This window comes from Podarcis pityusensis, assembly GCF_964106645.2.
Source record: "Podarcis pityusensis genome assembly, chromosome: 3".
Taxonomy (NCBI): domain Eukaryota; kingdom Metazoa; phylum Chordata; class Lepidosauria; order Squamata; family Lacertidae; genus Podarcis; species Podarcis pityusensis.
Genome location: NC_138026.1, coordinates 92,367,781 through 92,386,010, shown reverse-complemented (window position 1 = coordinate 92,386,010; position 18,230 = coordinate 92,367,781). Strand labels below are relative to the sequence as shown.

General features: G+C 40.3%; 1 protein-coding gene and 1 long non-coding RNA gene across 12 annotated transcripts in view; one reads left to right on the top strand and one right to left on the bottom strand.

Moving 5' to 3' along the window:
* Nucleotides 1-490: 490 nt before the first annotated feature.
* Nucleotides 491-3,145, bottom strand: LOC308474261. The gene is made up of 2 exons (XR_013984629.1): nt 3,091-3,145; nt 491-745 (listed from the first exon to the last, which is right to left on the bottom strand). It is a non-coding gene; the product is annotated as an uncharacterized lncRNA (long non-coding RNA).
* A 168-nt stretch (nt 3,146-3,313) lies between these two features.
* The window catches only part of DNAH14 (dynein axonemal heavy chain 14), a 133,047-nt gene continuing 118,130 nt past the window's right edge, over nt 3,314-18,230 (top strand). For 8 of the 11 annotated variants that reach the window (XR_013984497.1, XR_013984498.1, XM_081000073.1 and 5 more), the window contains exons 1-11: nt 3,432-3,615; nt 5,310-5,474; nt 8,043-8,149; nt 9,399-9,595; nt 10,075-10,209; nt 11,628-11,761; nt 12,661-12,825; nt 14,503-14,615; nt 15,299-15,361; nt 16,311-16,449; nt 17,414-17,545. Coding sequence is in view for 9 of the 11 variants with exons in the window: in XM_081000073.1 (XP_080856199.1) it covers nt 5,331-5,474; nt 8,043-8,149; nt 9,399-9,595; nt 10,075-10,209; nt 11,628-11,761; nt 12,661-12,825; nt 14,503-14,615; nt 15,299-15,361; nt 16,311-16,449; nt 17,414-17,545 (1,329 nt within the window). In the remaining 2 variants the exon portion in view is untranslated. Of the gene's footprint in view, nt 3,616-4,112; nt 4,134-5,309; nt 5,475-8,042; nt 8,150-9,398; nt 9,596-10,074; nt 10,210-11,627; nt 11,762-12,660; nt 12,826-14,502; nt 14,616-15,298; nt 15,362-16,310; nt 16,450-17,413; nt 17,546-18,230 lie in introns of those variants that run through there. The other 3 variants (XM_081000069.1, XM_081000072.1, XM_081000070.1) reach the window with 3 other exon arrangements.

The window sequence follows — 18,230 nt, the reverse complement described above, 5'->3', positions numbered from 1 at the left end:
AGGCAGACTGATAATTGCAGTTTTTGCTGCAAAAGACTAACATGACTACTCCACTGGAATTAACTCTGTCTGTATTTTAAGGGATATATTAAAAAGCGTTCACTCTCTTGACCGTATAAAGATGGCTCCTATTTGCTTTAACGGCAGTTTTGTAAATAAATCTGTGCAACAGTGAGAAGCAGATGAGCCCATCAGTATGTAGTTAAAGTTTTTGTCATGGTATATTAAATATGTGAGCATAGTTCCTTAGTGTGACATTTGTTCCTGATTCATCCAGTCAGGCTTGATTAAAATAAATGCCTCTGCAAATTTCATATTTGGACTTAAGCATTTCAGATTAACAAATCAAAGATTTGTCACTATTTAAATCTTTGGGATGCCCACATGAGGATAAACCAAGCATGGATTAACCAGATCTGAGCTGACTTTTTACATACTGTTTCAGATTTCCAGCAGTCTGGGAGTTTAGATAAGATGACCTTAAAATATACAATATTAGGTTACTTTAATTATGGACACATTTTACAGTTTATAAGTCACTAGTATGTAAGTACTATCTATATATTAAGGAGTTAAGAGAAAATTCACACATGGTTTCATTTGTGAGCCTGGCTAGTCATTTAAGGCACACAATCCTTCCCTGCTCATGTCTGTAGCATCCCTTTGTGGAGGTCTGGATTGTTTCCCATCTTCCCATCTACCACCTTCTTTGTATACTGCAAGCCACAAAGATCTAGAGAGAGATCTGGAGAGAGAAACGAGAAGTGTGAACATTTCCTGGAACTGTCCTTTGCCTGCTTCCATTCACACCAATAAAGTTGTGGTCTTTCAACCCATGAATGAGTCAACTGAACTTATTTTCATTGCTGTGAGGGGATGCGGAGAGCACATTCTGCAATTGCTACACAATTAATATTGTGTTTATTATATTGGCATGGGTGAAATAGGATGTTTGGTTTTTTCCCCACCTCTTCAGTCAGTCATGGGATAAATAATAATATTCTATTCTATTCCTGATCTTTAGGAGAGAGTTCCCATGCTGACATAGTCAAAACAGCAGCCCCCATATGCAAGAAGGTCTTGGCAGATTTGGGGAATCTCAAGGAATCTCAGGGAATCTCAAGGTAGTGAGAGCTGGACCATAAAGAAGGCTGATGGCCAAAGAATTGATGCTTTTGAATTATGGTGCTGGAGGAGACTTTTGAGAATCCCATGGACTGCAAGAAGATCAAACCTATACATTCTTATGGAAATTAGCCCTGAGTGCTCACTGGAAGGACAGATCCTGAAGCTGAGGCTCCAATACTTTGGCCCCATCATGAGAAGACTCCCTGGAAAAGACCCTGATGCTGGGAAAGACTGAGGGCACTAGGAGAAGGGGACGACAAAGGATGAGACGGTTGGACAGTGTTCTCGAAGCTACCAACATGAGTCTAACCAAACTGTGGGAGACAGTGGAAGACAGGAGTGCCCAGCGTGCTCTGGTCCATGGGGTCACGAAGAGTCGGACATGACTAAACGACTAAACAACAGCAAGGTTTGCAGCAGTACAGAATATATTTAGAAAGGGGGAGGGAAACCGTAAAGAAAGGAGAAACCTGACAAACAGCATGGTTATTGAGAGTGCACAGTGGAAGCAGAATGTTGACTGAACTTTGGGTGGTATTGGGTACCAGTGATTCCAGACACATGTACCCAGGCGAACCCAAAAGTTTCTAGCAGAGTTCCTGCTTTTTCTCAGTTATTTTAAAAATGTTTTAAATTCCATAAGGACTCTTAAATTCCAAAGTAAGTATACTTCATTGTCCATATTGCAAGGTTCACATATTGCAAGTATTTCACACGAAGTACTTCAGGTCAGGTGCTAAGTGGTTTATAACCCTCCAACGTTGTTCAGCAGTGTTAGACTCCAACTGAACATTGGGCTGAAGCTGATACTGGACTGTACAACAACCCTGCAATGTTGTCCGTTGCTTTAACACCCACATTGCAGGCTGGGCTGAGTGCAGCACACTACAACTCTGCAATGTGGCACACTGTTAATATTGCAGGTCAGAGATAAGGCTGAAGCTGGTTTGGATTTCCAGTCAAAAATACCCCAAACCTCTCAGATACCAACAAAGGTTAATTTACTTAAATCTCCCATTCAGACCTCCTCAGCAGGCCAAAAAAAACCTAGCTGCACGGAGAAGTCTCATGTTCCAAAGCCATGCATGAAGACTGGCTGCACTTTTAAATGCTCAAAAAGTGAATTCAAACCATATAATCAGAAAGCCCTTATACAAAGTATGGGCAAATTATCGATGGCTACTGGAACCAAAGATACCCTGGTGTGTGTCTCCACTAGAGGTATTAGTGGTAAAAAGAATAAATATGGAAAAGAAATGGCCAACATACCAACCATTACGAACAAAAGAGCAGGGAGTTGTAAAACTAAAACCATACAAAGAGATTAAGGACTATTGCAATAGTTGGTTACAATATTATCAAATAGAGCACCTGTTTAACCAAGATAAAAAAAACAGGTTTTGAACAGAAAACATCTAAACTGCAAAGTGAACTACTGCAGTCAAATAAAAAAATTATATTGAAAATGTACCACCTACTCCTTGAATGGGAACTGAAAGATAAAGTAATAAAAGAAACAACGATAAAGTGGTCACAAGATCTGGGCAAGCCAATACATTTAGATAGGTGGGGGAAATTATGGAGTGTTGAATAATGTATATGGTTTGATAATTTGTTATGTGGAAATTGAGCAATAAAAATATATTTTTTAAAAAAATAAAATTTTAGTGGGACAGTCCAAAAAAGAAAAGAAAATAATGTGATATAAATGTAAATTGGCTGACGATTGTGCTTGTAACTTGAAATATTTTGAATGATTGTGGTTGTAAGTTTAAGTATTTTTTTTTTAAAAAAAGTGAATTCAGAGCTGTAATATTTTGATATTTTAATGTAAAAATGTGAAGCAACAATGCAGTTAGATTCAAAGACCGAAGTCCCTGTTCCAACACTTGTTTTCAGTCTGGTCTGCCAGTCACAGGTTACCAGGGCTGGTTCACCCATGAGGCAAGGTGAGGCACCTGCCTTAGCCGGCGGGATGCATAAGGGCAGCAGATCCCAATGTCGATCTTTATTCCTGATACTTTATTCCTGATGTGTATCTGAAGAAGTGTGCTTGCACACGAAAGCTCATACCAAGAACTAACTTAGTTGGTCTTAAAGGTGCTACTGGAAGGATTTTTTTTATTTATTCCTGATGTTGATCTTCACTCTCCCCTCCTTCCCTGGCTCTTGGAACTGACGTCCAGGAGCCGCAGTGGATTCCACTCGCGCCCTTGTAGGGCGGCCAATCACAGGCGGAGAAGGGGGCGGGGCCTATTTCTACCGTTGGAATAACGGTCACTTCCTTCAGCCTCGGTGGGGCGGGTTTTGCCAGCTGGTCCCTCTGAGAGCAGGGGTGAGCCTTTCTGTCCACTGGCCTGGTCACTAGAAAGAGACTCAATATTAACGCAGCCATTCTTAAGGAAGGAGCAGCCGCGAAGAGCATCTGTTGTTTCCGTACCGGAGAAACACACGACCCCTTCCTTCTCTCCCCACCACCCTTCGTAGGTCGGTGAGAGGAGAGGGACTGGGAGACTTTCCTCAGGTTATGTGGGGGTGAGAGAAGGGCGAAGCATTAAGGAAAATATTTACAGGCTTCTCCCCTTCTCCTTTAAGGGAGGCATGTGATCCTTGATAAAGTTAATTTTTTGAAGAATATATCAGGGGCACGACAGCCCCCTAACTCCACATCTACTTCCTGCCTTCGCCACAGTAGCAAGGCTATTGCCCTTCTGCTCTGGGCGCAGCAAAAAACCCAAAACCATCTTGGAAGGGATTTTTTCCTTAGTTTTTCCTTTTTGCCTGTTTGTTCTTGGTTCCTTCTTCCCGCTCCCTTCCTTTATCTCCGCCAGGTTTTCACTCTCTCCTGGTTCCATAGACCTCTATATTCCTCCCGCCCTGCTGCTTCATTTCTATGCCTATTTTTCCAGGACTACAAGCTTTTTGGAGGCCTTTGGTCTTCTGTAGCCTCGGAAAGGGCTGAAACATACAGTACCAACATTTGCTTCTGCAGTTCAAAAGCCAAGGTTAAAAGCTGTAAGGGGGAGCTTTTTAATACAGCAGGGAGATGGGAGGTATTTGAAAACAGATTATCCTTTTTTGAATTTCTGCCTGTTTTGCAGGTCTTTTAAATTCAAAAACAAATGGGAAACCTGACAGGAAAGAGCTTGCCTGCCTAATGTGACTCAATGAGAAAACCAAATGTTGTAAAGCTTAGGATGTTTTATGTATTTTTAAATAGATTTGCATGTAGGTTCGCTTGCACCATGGGTTGAAGGCCCCCCCCATAATTTTGTACAGGTATTGTATAGAGATAGGTCAAATAGGTTAGAGGTGTATGGAGCGTTAGCCTTTTAAAGGCAGGCTGAGATGTAAATAGCCTGAGTCAAAACAATAGCTTTTATCATATGTCATAGATACTCTGCAAGCTCAGTGTAAGTTTTCAGTTATGGCCATTTGAAAAATATTTTTGTTTTAAGGTATCTCATAGTTTCACAGCTGTGTAAATTACCAGCATAAATGACTTGTAAGAACATAAGTGCCAACTCCTAGGGGCCAAGGCCCCACAAGTTGTTAGGCATTGCTGTGGGCATAGCCAAGGGTTGGGGTAGAGAGGTGCCCCCAACTCAAGTAAATAAATAAAAGTACTTAACTAACTGAGAAGAGAAGACTCCCTGGAAAAGACAGTAATGTTGGGAAAGATTGAGGGCACAAGAAGAAGGGGACGACAGAGGACGAGATGGTTGGACAGTGTTCTCGAAGCTAGCAGCATGAGTTTGACCAAACTGCGGGAGGCAGTGGAAGACAGGAGTGCCTGGCGTGCTCTGGTCCATGGGGTCACGAAGAGTCGGACACGACTAAACGACTAAACAACAACAACAACACTTAACTGACACCCGCCCCCCAATAAATCGTGGGTATGCCCATGGGCATTGCCATTCAAATGGCGTGCATGCACAGCGTTTTATGATTGATTATGCAGACTCCCCCCCCTATTTTATTCAAGCTGGCACCCTTGGTCATTGTCATTCTTATATAAGATACATATTTTAATAAAAATTATGACAAGCAAAACCTCAGGGGTTTTTTTTTAAGTTGCCACTATAAATGGGGAGTATAATTTCTTCTGGCAATAAAGAAAAATATCATTGAAAACAGGTTGCCACATTTCAAAAATAATATGATAACTCTCTTGGCAATAGGACCAAAGATACCAATCCAAGATGGATAAAAAGAAAAGAGGACGTCAAAAATCACTGGTATCTCGTCTCCAGCTTACACCAGAGAATACTAAAGTACCACATATGGTTGAAGGAAAGTTTATTAAGCCCAAACAAGCTTCTATGGAAGATGTGAGACCGCTGGCAGTGAGATTCTATCATTTTTTAATTTGTACACTGAGTAGCAGTTGCTTGTTAATTTCTAGTGTTTTATAGTATGTTCTTTTAGTGGCTTATCTGGAAACAAGCAGTAGCAATGCATTTAAAATTAAGGTGTTTTAATTGTAAGTAAAGCAAAGCTAGTTCCCTTGCCAAATGTAAGATGTTAAGTTACTGATGAGACATAAACTGGAGTTTACCCTGCACAAGCTGAAATGGATTCATGTGATTGGACTATCTAGTGGAATGGTATCTAATGACTTGTGATGAATTGTATTATTCATATTCCAGCTATAGTCTTTCCTGGAGAAGATGAGCTGCAATGTCTTCTATATGGACTGCACTCAGAGATGGTCTGGAAGATTCAATTGGTCTAAAATATGGCAGACTGACTTTTGTCTGGTGCTCACAGGTTGGAGCATATAACTCCAATCTCACTGAGGCTTCACTAGCTTTCTTTTTGTTTTCCAACACAATTCATAGTGCCGGTTCTAGCTTTTCCCATATAGCCATAAGTAGTTAAGGAGCAGGTAACCTTCAGGACCTAAGATCAAACTCAGAGGCCTTTGTCTCATTGCCTTTTCATGATATGGTATTCAGATCGTGAGCATGAGAGTCAGATGTTTCTGTGGAGGTTCTATGGTTCTGGAATATTCTTCCAGCTGAAAACTATCAGAATCTCTCTGTTTCATCAAAACTCATGTTTCAATGTACCTTTAATATGAAAACATTTTGTTCAGCTCTGCTTCACTTGCTGTTATACCGTATTTACGCAAATCTAATGCACCATCAAATCTACTGCGCGCCTCAAATTTCAAAACCTTGAAACCAAAAAGATATTTGCTAGTGAATGTAAATATGCCATCAAATCTAATTCGCACCCTAATTTTCATGACGTAATTTGGCCAAAATAGGTGTGCATTACATCCAAGTAAATAGAGTAAGACTTGGGGTGAGCATAGTATTCCTATGTTCTTCCCTGTCCTCCTCAAAAAATTATCTGTGCAGTACGTCTGAGAGACTTGATTTCAGCACTGATATAAAGATGCGTGCTTTCCCTTTATACTATCTTGAGCAGGGATGTAGTTTGTTTTTTAAAAAATGTGCTCTTGAATGAGAATGAGTATCCTAGTACAGGTGGCATAACTGTAGTGAATGGTTGACTATACAGTGGTACCTCGGGTTACATAAGCTTCAGGTTACATACGCTTCAGGTTACAGACTCCGCTGACCCAGAAATAGTACCTCGGGTTAAGAACTTTGCTTCAGGATGAGAACAGAAATCGTGCTCCGGCAGCAGCAGGAGGCCCTATTAGCTAAAGTGGTGCTTCAGGTTAAGAAGAGTTTCAGGTTAACAACAGACTTCTGGAACGAATTAAGTACTTAACCCGAGGTACCACTGTAATGCTAAAGTGCATAATCAGTGGCGCCATCTATAGGGGCTACAGCACCCACAATATTTTGTGCTGTGAAAAAAAACTGGGCCCTGAGGAAGTGCCGTCCCAGGCCCAGCTTTTCTTATGGTGCACATGCATGCATGCTGCGTTGCGAAGTTATGGCATGCAGTGCAGCACGTTGTGCACCCACAGTCAGGGATCTAAGTTGGCGCCCTTGTGCTTAATGTGGGCTACATTGCCTTTCATTCCAGTTCTGACACAGTAATGTTGTCACTGGTTTTTCTTATCCAGTTGTTTCCAGCTGGGATTCCTCCTTCTTTTAAAAAATATTTTTTATTAAATGTTTAACAACAAGCATCACTTTTCCAAAATAAGAGCTATAAAACAGCAACTTAAATTTCCATAATAGTAACCACACAATAACTGATTTGGTGTTATGTCAATAAAATATAAAAGATCATAAAAGATTGCGACAAACTAAGCAAAAGACAAACAATATATATTAAATCATGATACATATAAAAAATGAAACACACCCAAGATAATAGTGCAAAATCTTAAAATATATACTGCTTTGAGATGGATTGAAGTGATATAAATAATTAAACTTTTATTCAAAATATTCATATGGAGACAGCACCACCTAGTGATATAAGAGATGTTATAAAAAATAGATTATACAGTACAAACAGCTGTTGCCAGAAGATTGCCGTATTCGGTTGTACTCATAAAATCTATACGGTCTACCCAAGTTGCAGTAAAATTGTCTTCTTAAATTTGTCCTTGTGCCATACATCCGGGAAATCCCGGACATGTCCTCTGGGGGGGGGGGCAACATGCCCATCTGGGGAGATTTTTACATTTCAATGAAAATGTCCGGGTTTTAGGGGGTGGGGTTAAATTTATTTATTGCCTCAGGTGGCTCTGCATGCCGTGGCTGCTGCCAGCCTGAGCCGGGGAAAGAGGTGCACGGGTTTGGCAGCTCTGTGCACCTGCACACCTCTTTCCCTGGCTCAGGCTGGCAGCAGCTCAGGCTGTCCTCTTTTTTGCTCTTCAAGAAATGGCAACACTATGCAAGTCTCAATCTATTCACCATTTTTTCCAGTAATGCAATCTGCCATACCTCTTTATACCAGTTTGTAACATTCACTCCTTCCAGGTTTCATCTGCGATTCCATCTGAGCTTCGGACAGCTGTTTACAGAGCAGAGGGCTCAAAAAAACACAAAGTCAAAGCAGAAGAAGGCAAAATGGGTTTTGCATATGTGTACGTAAACTTTCTATTGTCTACGTTCTGCTTAGGATTTAGCTTGTTGTTCTTTTCCTCTTTTTAACTGTTCCTCCTCTTTTTTGATTTGATAGTGTGTCTCTGTAAAGCACAAGCAGGGAGCTGATCTACACAGAAGGAATTTAGTAGTAAGCTGGCCATCCATCACCTTGTAGTGTCTCTTAGTCTCTTAGATTTATATCAGATACCATTACAGTATCTGGATTCAAGAGTCTTTCAGACTCTTAGCTCTGGTCAGCACTGTTTCTTAAAACATAGATGTAGCAGACTATTCATTTATTTCAGTGATCAATGAAAGTATTACTTAAGGGAAACAGATCTGTTTATCTAAATAATATATGCATTCATATAAGCTTCAAAAGACACAAACACTGGATGGAGCTATTTTGGGAAATGCATGTTTCCAAACCTGCATTTCTCGTGATAACAGGAATGTGAGGATGATGGCATTACTTACAGGAGAAAACTGTTGGGAGGATTGGAGGCTGAACTGCATCCTGGGCTTGCTATTCCCTCAAAATGCTTCTCCATCCAGCTATTCCCCCCCCCCCCCAGCTGAGATGGTTTTGGAGTGTGGCTGGGAGAAAAATAATTAAAAATGGATGGGGAAGAGACATTGGCAAGGGAGATTAGAAGGGAGGGGGGAGATTAAGCACACTTTCTGCCAATCAGTTTCCCCTGTAAGTGTCTCCTTGTTCCCCACATAAGCGTTATGAGAAAACATGAGATTGGCAGCATTCAGTTTCTTCATAGTTCATCATAATAAATTGCTTCACCCTTCCACTGCTGCTGGAACATAAGCCATGGTTTGCCTGAGTGGTTACCCAGACTTGTGGTTTGTCTCTCTCCAAACGAACCCAAGAGGTGTAACCAAGATTTATTCTTCCCACTTGTGATTTGTTTGTGGGAACCAAACCACAAGTTTAGGTTTGACTGTAATGCTAAGTCAACTCTAGGTAGTACAGCAGCAGGAGGAGGTGAGGAATGAAGTAGCTGCGATTCTCACTTAGTGTACCAGGATGTCGTTCATTTGCAAAGTGACATGAGAAACAGGCCAATGTTTCAGCTGAAAATTCATTTTATTTAAAAACAGCTCCTTAATTAATGTGATGTTTTAATACACTGCTTCCACACAAGCACTGCATATTCTGGGGCATGTAAAAGTTGTTTGCATGTGCTAAAAGTATCATGTAGAATAGTTTACAGATTTTTCTTTTTGTGTTTTTAGTTTCTCAAAAATACATAAGGAAAAGATAAAACCAATTGTTGGTCAATGTACTGAACTGACTGAATGGGATCAGCATCAGAGCATGGAATACTCTGAACTGGGAGATATGAATGATGAGAGACTTTCTTTAGTTCCTCTTCAGGAAGAATCCAGCTGTACTAGTGATGTATCAACTGATGTTTCCATTGAAAGTAAAGGTATAATGGAGAAACTAAGACTGTTATTAAATAGCTAAGCTAGTAAAAGAATTCTGAAATGGTTAAGAATTGCAATTTTCCCCTTCTCCAATTTCTTATGCACATCTTGCAAGTGTGCAGAGATTATATAAGGAAAATCAGATATTTCACTTGAAAATGTATGTTATTGTGTGACATGTTATGTATACACACACATACATGCACACACAAATTGCAATTGAGATGTAATTTGAGACACATTTGGGGAAGGAAGGACTAAATTTGGGGAAGGAAGGACTAAATTCAGCTCGTTTTACTGCAGTTACCAAGTTATTTTCTCTTGACAGAGATGGTTGCCATTCACTCATGAGCAACAGAGAATATTATGAAGAACAAAGAATATTAAGCGGAAACTGGCAATAAGTTTCAGTAATCATATATCCTGGGCTTCTAATTAATACAGTGGTTATGTAATTAATTATATTGGTTATCTGTTCCAGGTGAAAATGAAAAGTCTGAAATTCTTCCTGTTTCTACCCGTTTAAGTTGCCATAAAAGAACATGCATGAAATTTCAAGCTGGTTATGATCATAAAACTATCAGAGAGAAAAAACCTCCCTGTTACGATAAAACTGGTGTGTATATTGAAAGCCAAATGCTGTTGCCACATGCACTCTTGAAGTCAGTACTTTTCTTGAAGTCAGTACTTGAAGTCAGTGCATTTGTTTTATCCATGGGTGATTTTTGTCTGTGATGTAGGCAATGAAAAAAAAATTACCCCAGACAAAATAATGCATTTAAGCAAAGTAATTTATGTATAATACAGTATAATTCACTGAAAAGACATCTAAATGTGACACATGCACTTTTCATCTCTCATAGTGACCCACTTTAGAATGAATAAAACACATCTAAAATCATCATAATTGAAAGTGTAATAAAACAGTTAATGCTGCAGTGCAGAATAATCCTAAACTCAGAACAATTTTGTAAGGCATCTAAACAAAACCTTCAAAAGCTTGGAAGAGAGAGGAAAAAAATCACCAAAGAAGATGTCTCATCAGCATTTTGGTCATCTGTGTCTCCAGGGGAGGGAATTCCTGCTTCAACCACTGTTTGGCAGGGAAGAAATGCAGGGGATTTTGAGAGGGTTGGCAAGAAGATTTGGGTCTGAGGAAAGATGTCAAGGAAGGAAGAGTTACTTTTCTGAGCCCTGGAGTGGTTCAGAAAAATCTGGGTTCTTCTGTTTCCTCCCCAGAACTCAGATAATTTTCAAGCTAATTGAATGCAAATTAGGGTGAGTTCACCTGTCTTTAAATATAATGATTTCTGCTTTGATTTAAGCCAGCATCCACATTAAAAAGGACTAGCATGTTTCAAACTGGGAATGTCTGTTTTGCAGAAGCGACTTGCCTCAAACCAGAAATTACTGTTTATGTAATAGAAGCACCCCATGACACCCCATGCCAAACAAGACACACCTGTTAATGGACTTAAATTAGTCATACACATTGATTTCAGTAGGTCTACAGTGCGATTAAGTTAGATCAGGGGTTGTCAACCTGGTCCCTACCCCCACTAGTGGGCGTTTCAGGATTCTAGGTGGGCGGTGGTAGGGGGTTCTACGGCACAAGCTGAATCCTCCTTCCATCAAGCACTGGTGGGAGGTAAGGAAATTTTACCATCAAGAAAGAGCCATTAGTGGGCGGTAGGTAAAAAAGGTTGACTACCCCTGAGTTAGATGTATCCTTTGTGTGCATACTGTAAATAACTTACACAGACTGACAAAGCTTAATACGTAGTCATAGTTATATCACTTTATAATGTCATAATTTTAGAATGGCATGTGGATTTTTACACATACAAAGACTTAATCTTTGTATTTTTAATCTTTTGTTGGAAGTCGCCCAGAGTGGCTGGGGAAACCCAGCCAGATGTGCAGGGTTATATGATGATGATGTTATTACTGCTTTAACCAAAATTACAGGGTTTTTTGGAACATTTATAATGTTTATACACAAAATAATACTCACTACATTCTTTTCTCTTCCAGAACCCATTATTGACGATGTAGTATCTCATATTTTGAGACTGAGAGATAGACTTGGGTGGGAGACATCATTACCACGACGTGGATTTGTAGCTAAACCGGCAAATTTAGCTAATTTTCAGAAGATTACGTTGCCGGTATTTACCTTTTCAGTTCAAGTCGGTTTGTTTAATTTATGTATTTAGGATTCAGTTTGGAACCTGTTGAAGTTAATGAAAATTTGTCTTTGATTTTGATGGTTCTGTATTGTGGTTGTGCGACAAAATCCTAGCAAAAAAAGGAGAAGTGATGCCTTGGGTTCTGGTTTTCATTAGATAGGCCGGCATGGAAGAAAGGTAACTCTAGCTAGTATTTGGTAGATGGATAACTTTTACATATTATGTCTTTCGCTTTCTATTGCACCGTAACTTAAGGACTTGGGTGGTATAATTAAATATTTTAAATCTTCCTTCTGCATTTGCTTCTTAAATGTTCTGCAGTATTGACTACAGTATTGACTAATGATTATAGATAGATAGATAGACAGACAGATAGCTAGATAGATAGATGAATAGATAAATCCATATGCTGTCTTATTAAATGAAAGATTTCCTGTTTAGAGCTACGATTTTTGTTCTTGCACAACACCAGCTCTACTTCCTAGGCTATTGTTTCTGGCAGTCTGATTTGGACTAACAGCACTCAAAATGAGAACTATCCACCTTAATGTTTGTATTGTGAATTGCTGGTGCTTCATAATTAATAATTATTAAGATTCTTAAGAGCTTTTCTGTTTATTTCCAAAGCCCAAAGTTTGTGAATTCACACATTGTCCAGCTACATTGATTTTAATAAGACTTATGTGTCTTTACAATCTCAGCTTAATCAGTGTTTCTCAAATTTGGGTCCTAACTGCTGTTAGATTCCCATCAGCTCTAACTAGCTGGGCCCAGTGGTCTGGGATGATAGGAGTTACAGTCCAACAACAGCTGGGGAGCCAAGTTTCAGAAACACTTGTTAAGTTCTTCATTAATTCATTCTGATTTTCTGTTATCAGAAAGGTGCATTACAGAAAGATGATGGAGAGTTTGTATATTGTCTCATAAGAAGTAGAAATGACCCTAAAGCAGACTATGATCCATATGACCTCCAAGTAGTCTCTCCAAGTATGGCCAAACAAAGTAAAGAATATTGGACTGTTACAGCTTCATATGTATCCAAGGTAAGCAACAGGGAAAAGCCTGCATAAAAATGGCTTTTCAGTTCTCTGCCTTGTTTACTGGGCTCTAAGAAATGCTGTCACAGACTTCACAGGCCTTGTGAGATCTCACAAGATCTCTGACAGTTCTGCAAGATCTTGTGCCAGCTCCGAAAGGTAAGGTTGCTCATGCAGAGGCAGTTCCAGGAGGTTGTTTTGCCATTGTGTGATTTACGGGCTATTCTCCCCCCACCGAACATAACCCCGCACAAGAAGTGATCCCACTGTATATCAATGAGAAATCCTCTCCACTTCCCAGTGGGGAGGAGTTGCAGTGGACCACGTGGCCACCCACTCCCCACCGGGGGCAGGGGACTTTGTCCCCCGTTGCCTGGGGGATCCCGGCCACATCAGAGCCCGGCCAGCCAATCTGCTGGCCGGGGGGGGGGGGGCGTGGCCGGAGCCGTTTAAACGGAGGAGCGAGCCAGAGGACTTCTTCTTTGGCTCGCTTCCTCAATCACCCTCCCTCCCTATTTTGCAGGTTAGGCAATGGCCTTGCTATGGACTTTGGTTGGTGCCTTGGTTGTCCGAGGGGCTTGGTAGGAATTTTTCCACTTGGCAAATTGGCACTGGCCACTCGGTTTTCACCTACCTCGTAGCAATCGTCACAACTTTGTTAGGGTTGCGGTTAGGCATTGTTTGACCTTGTGTGGGGGGAGGGAGGTGTGGCCATCACCTGCCCCTCCATGCTTAAGGGTATTCCGTTAAAGGAATCCGGGGGTGTAGATCTAGTCTGAAGCCCGGCTGGGGGCTAGGGCCTTGACACGACCCCGACGGGAACACCAGGGGGAGCTTGAGTTGGTTCGCATCGACAGGGCTCCCCCTACCGGTGGCTTACCCTTACTGGACTTCCTGCACAATGGGCAGGAGTCAGATATAGTCAGGTCCAATCAAGACCTAAGCCAATACCGCTCACATTCTGTTATTTCAATAAAGTTGGGGTCAGAATTTTGCCCAATAACATAAATCTAATATCTGTGTCCTTGTGTGAGTTATTTCCAACGAGGGGGTGGCTGCGGGGTCTCAACACGCAATTCCTGATTCCCTGTTTTCTAACAATAGCAACGATTAAAAGGCATCCTCTCACTATCCTAAATTAGGTTTCTGACACAAAGAAAGCTTGGGAGGAAACCTGGAGTAGACTTTTCTCCTGAGTTGAGTATGTTTTCAGAGGCACCTTGTCCTTAATTCTTGGTGTATGTTGGCTCACCTGGGCCACAGTAAAAAAAAAAAAAGTAAATTCCATAAATTTAAAATCAGACAATCTGCTGTTCTACACAAAGTGTGCCTTCCAAAGCAAAGGGTCTAACTGGAATTGCTTGTGTACTGATGGCTGGATCTCCAAACTGAGTCGAGTGACATAATTGTGAGATTATCTAAAATCAAATGTTTCTGAATTCTAGAATCAATGGTCAGGTTTTCAGGCAAAATGATTGAATTCCTGTGTGCGACATTCTTATTTTTTTCATTAAGTAGATGTAAAAAAACATAAATAGTGGTAAGTAATGTGTTTATAGGGTGCTGGTTAATTATAAAAGAACACATCTATAGAGGTAAGAAGGGAGAAACTTCACAGTTTAAAATAAGCGGAAACAGTTAAATCTTTGAACTTCTGAAAGTAGTTTTGCTTCATTTTTCTAGTTTACTTCAGTGTGTGGAAAAGAAGAAATGGAAATAATACCAGTAATCGAGTGGTTGTGTGAAAGACAAATTTATTATGCATTACGAAGTATCGATATATGTTTTAATTTCAGGTAAGAGAGATTGTATTATATTTTCAGTACATTATAGGCTGAATCCTGGAGTGCTGTTCCTCTTACAGAAGGGCTTTTTCTGTTACAACACAATATCTTTGCATGAGAAGGGAGAATAGGAATTGAATGTTGTTCTTCAGTTTGCACAAATCTCTTGCACAAGGTTACAGTCTTTTCCACAAGTTCTCAAGATGTGTGCCTGCAAAAGGTGTTGACTACGCACATTGCACATCCGAGGAATCCTTGGGCCTGGGCAGACATTGCCAAGGTTACAGGGAGGGGGCAGGCTGTGCACAGAGGGAATATACACAATCTTCCATGCGGACATTTCCCTATGCCAATTTACAAGGCCCATTCACAGTAAGTAACCAATGTTAGTAGAGTATTTGCTCATATTCATTCTTCCCATTGTTTCTACTATTCCTCTCTAGTATCTACTGTCTCTCTCACTGCGGAATTTGCAAGTTCCTTGGGAGAGATACCAGGGGGGTTTTTTTGGGTTCTTTTGCGTATGCTATTAAGTTCACAATGCTGCTGCTACTGGAGTTGAGACCTTTGAGTAGGGTCTGATATTAAATATTTACGTATTTCCTTTTTGTGACAAAATTGAAGTAAACATGTGGCTCTATTATCTTTTTGTTGTGCAATCTTCCAGATCTCTTTCTCTACTTTTTTCTTTCTAGAAAGAGGAAATACTTTATCACCTGGGAAAGCAATGCTAAGAGATCAAAAATAGAGAACAGCAAGTAAGTGTGAACAAAATATATTAGTGTAGACAGTTTGTGAAACTAAGGCAGCCCTGTTTAGGGAAGTTTTTAATGTTTGATGTTTTATCGCTTATTATTATTATTATTATTAATTGATATTCTCTTGGGAGCTGCCCAGAGGGGCTGGGGAAACTCAGCCAAATGGGCGGAGTAGAAATAAATTATTATTATTATTACCTATCATTTCTGAAATATAGTTAGCAAATAAGCTGTGCAGTGGTTTTCATTTTCTATTACTATATTAGGTAAGTCAGAAGTTCAGATTTTTACAAAGTGTGTAGTGGCCCATTATGGTTTACAGTGGTGGGATAGGAACAGAGAAGTGTACATTATACCCCTGATGGATGTAGTTAGATGGATTTTCTTAGTGTGTCCTTGGAATAATGGGTGAGACTTGTCTCGTCCGTGAATCACAAACAGATGCATTTGATTGTGGCTGTGGCCACTGAAGCAGAGTCAGATGAAACTGTATGGCCCTGAATCCTATCCCCAGTAGGGCCATGGGTGCCAATGACTGCAGCCATTTTTCGGAGTTCCTCAGAACCTTCTTTATGTGATTTTAAATACAGAAACTTTTTATTAACTGGTGTCATTCCCCAGCCATAAAGAAATAATGAAGAAATGGAGGAAAATAGGTAAAGGATTAAAAGTAACATTGAGAAAATGAACAGGGTCTACCTTCATAGGATGACATATATAGTCAGAGATATAAATTCCAAATTGGAGGGGAAAGGGGGACACTATAAAGGTTATATTAGTGTGTGTTTGTGTGTGTGTGTGTGTTTGTACACACACATTCATTCATCCACTGCACGCACACAATTTTGGAGAATTTCCATGGCATCCCTGTTATGTCACTTAACATTTATTACTGTGAACCGAGAATCTGTATGGGTTTTATACTTAGAACTGGTTTTCTTTTTGGCAGAATGCTGTTGTATAAACGTTTGTTTCTGGCTGATGAGATATTACAAAAGTGCTTGCTTTATATTCAAGCATTGTGTGAGGACGTGAGTAACACTGAGAAGCACAAATTGTCAGAAGATAAAACTATCAGTTTCATAAAGGTGAGAAGAAAAATATTTTCAGTGGATAGAAAAAGTGTAGGAAAAATATTTCCACAACTTTAAATATAATTACTTATACAGAAATATTTACTGTTGGAAGCCAGTGAAAATCTGGAAGCCAATTAAAATGTAATATAATAAAATGAATGCATTAATGTATGGTTTCCATTTCTCAAGATTTCATCTGATAAATGATGAGGGCATTATGACCTATCAGTGTGAGAAACAAGAGAATCAGATCAAATGTATTAGTTTGGTTCTGGTTTATGTTCAGTTTTAACTAAAGTTCTGGTTTAGGTCTGGTTCAGGTTCAAGGTCATTAAGTCTGGGATTTGGCTTGTAACAACTGAATCAATTGCATCAGATCAGTTTCACAGTATGTTGCATATATGATAAAGTGATTAATATCATGCTGATCTATGTAATTCCTAATACATTATTTTAAAATATAATATTTATCTATTTATTGAAAGATTTAAATGTGTTTTCTTTTTACGATAAAGACTCCATACTTGCTTCCCTGCTTCCCAGTGATAGTTTGGTGATTCACAGACATGTAATATTAAGCCAATTTTGCAGACAGCAGCTTTCGTTAATCACCACTTAATTACATCTGTTGACAGCGCCTCGACAGATGCAAATAACCAGCCACGACACTCCCCTGGAAGTCTGATAATTGATTCAATTCTCATACCCTGTATATTTATTGCTATGTTTTGTGGTCCATTATTGTGGGAAGTTAAGCAGAGAACTGCTGGTTTAAAAGGAGTGCTATCAAAGTTGATTGCTGTGTTTACATAAAGATGAACAGAATTTCACAGATTTTTAACTTTTCTCTTTTTGCATTTTAGTGCTGATGCTATGTCATTTCTTGCTTTTGCCCTTAAGGATTAGGATCTTGCATTAGATTTAGGGCATTTTTGAGTTATTCTATATATATTCCCCCCCCCCTTTTTTTTCTTAGATAGACATATCCCACACATACACTTTGGATGAATTTTGTGAGGAACAATACAAACAAAGTCAACAGGCACTCACTCAGCTACAAGATTTTAAAGATAAAGTAATCAAAGTAATCCGGACCTCTTTCTTAAAGGCAAGTTCTCTTTTTTTGTACTTTAATTCTGAATATTTTAATTCTTGTATATCACTTCAACTATATTTATTTTTTCCCTTCTAATAGCAAGAAAGAGGGCATGCTTTTGGAGTTTCTTTGTATTTTTCAAGTCTTAATGTGTATTTTATTCATTTTTTTAAGTGAAATGGAATTGTTAGATGGAGAAAGGCTATAGTTTAGTGGCAAAGTACATGATGTGCTTTTAAAAGGTCCCCAGATTCAATACCAGGCATCGCTAGATAGAGAGCTGCTGCCAGCCAGTGTAGATACTGTATTTTTCGTTCTATAGGGCGCACCGGCCCATAGGACGCACCTCGTTTTTTTGGGGGGGGAAATGAATAAAAAAAATTATTTCCCCCCCCCCCCGCCGCGGCTGCCGCCCCAAGCCTCGCTTGCTTCGGGCTGCAGGCTACCGCCCCAAGCCTCGTGCGCTTGGCGGGACCTCCCACCGGGCGCGCGAGGCTTGCAGACACTCGCCTAAAGCACGGGGAGCCCTCCGGAGGGCTCCCCGTGCTTCGGGCGACAGGCTGCCACCCCAAGCCTCGCGCGCTCGGCGGGACCTCCTGCCGGGCGCGCAAGGCTTGCAGACACTCGCCCGAAGCACGGGGAGCCCTCCGGAGGGTTCCCCGTGCTTCGGGCGACAGGCTGCCGCCCGAAGCCTCGC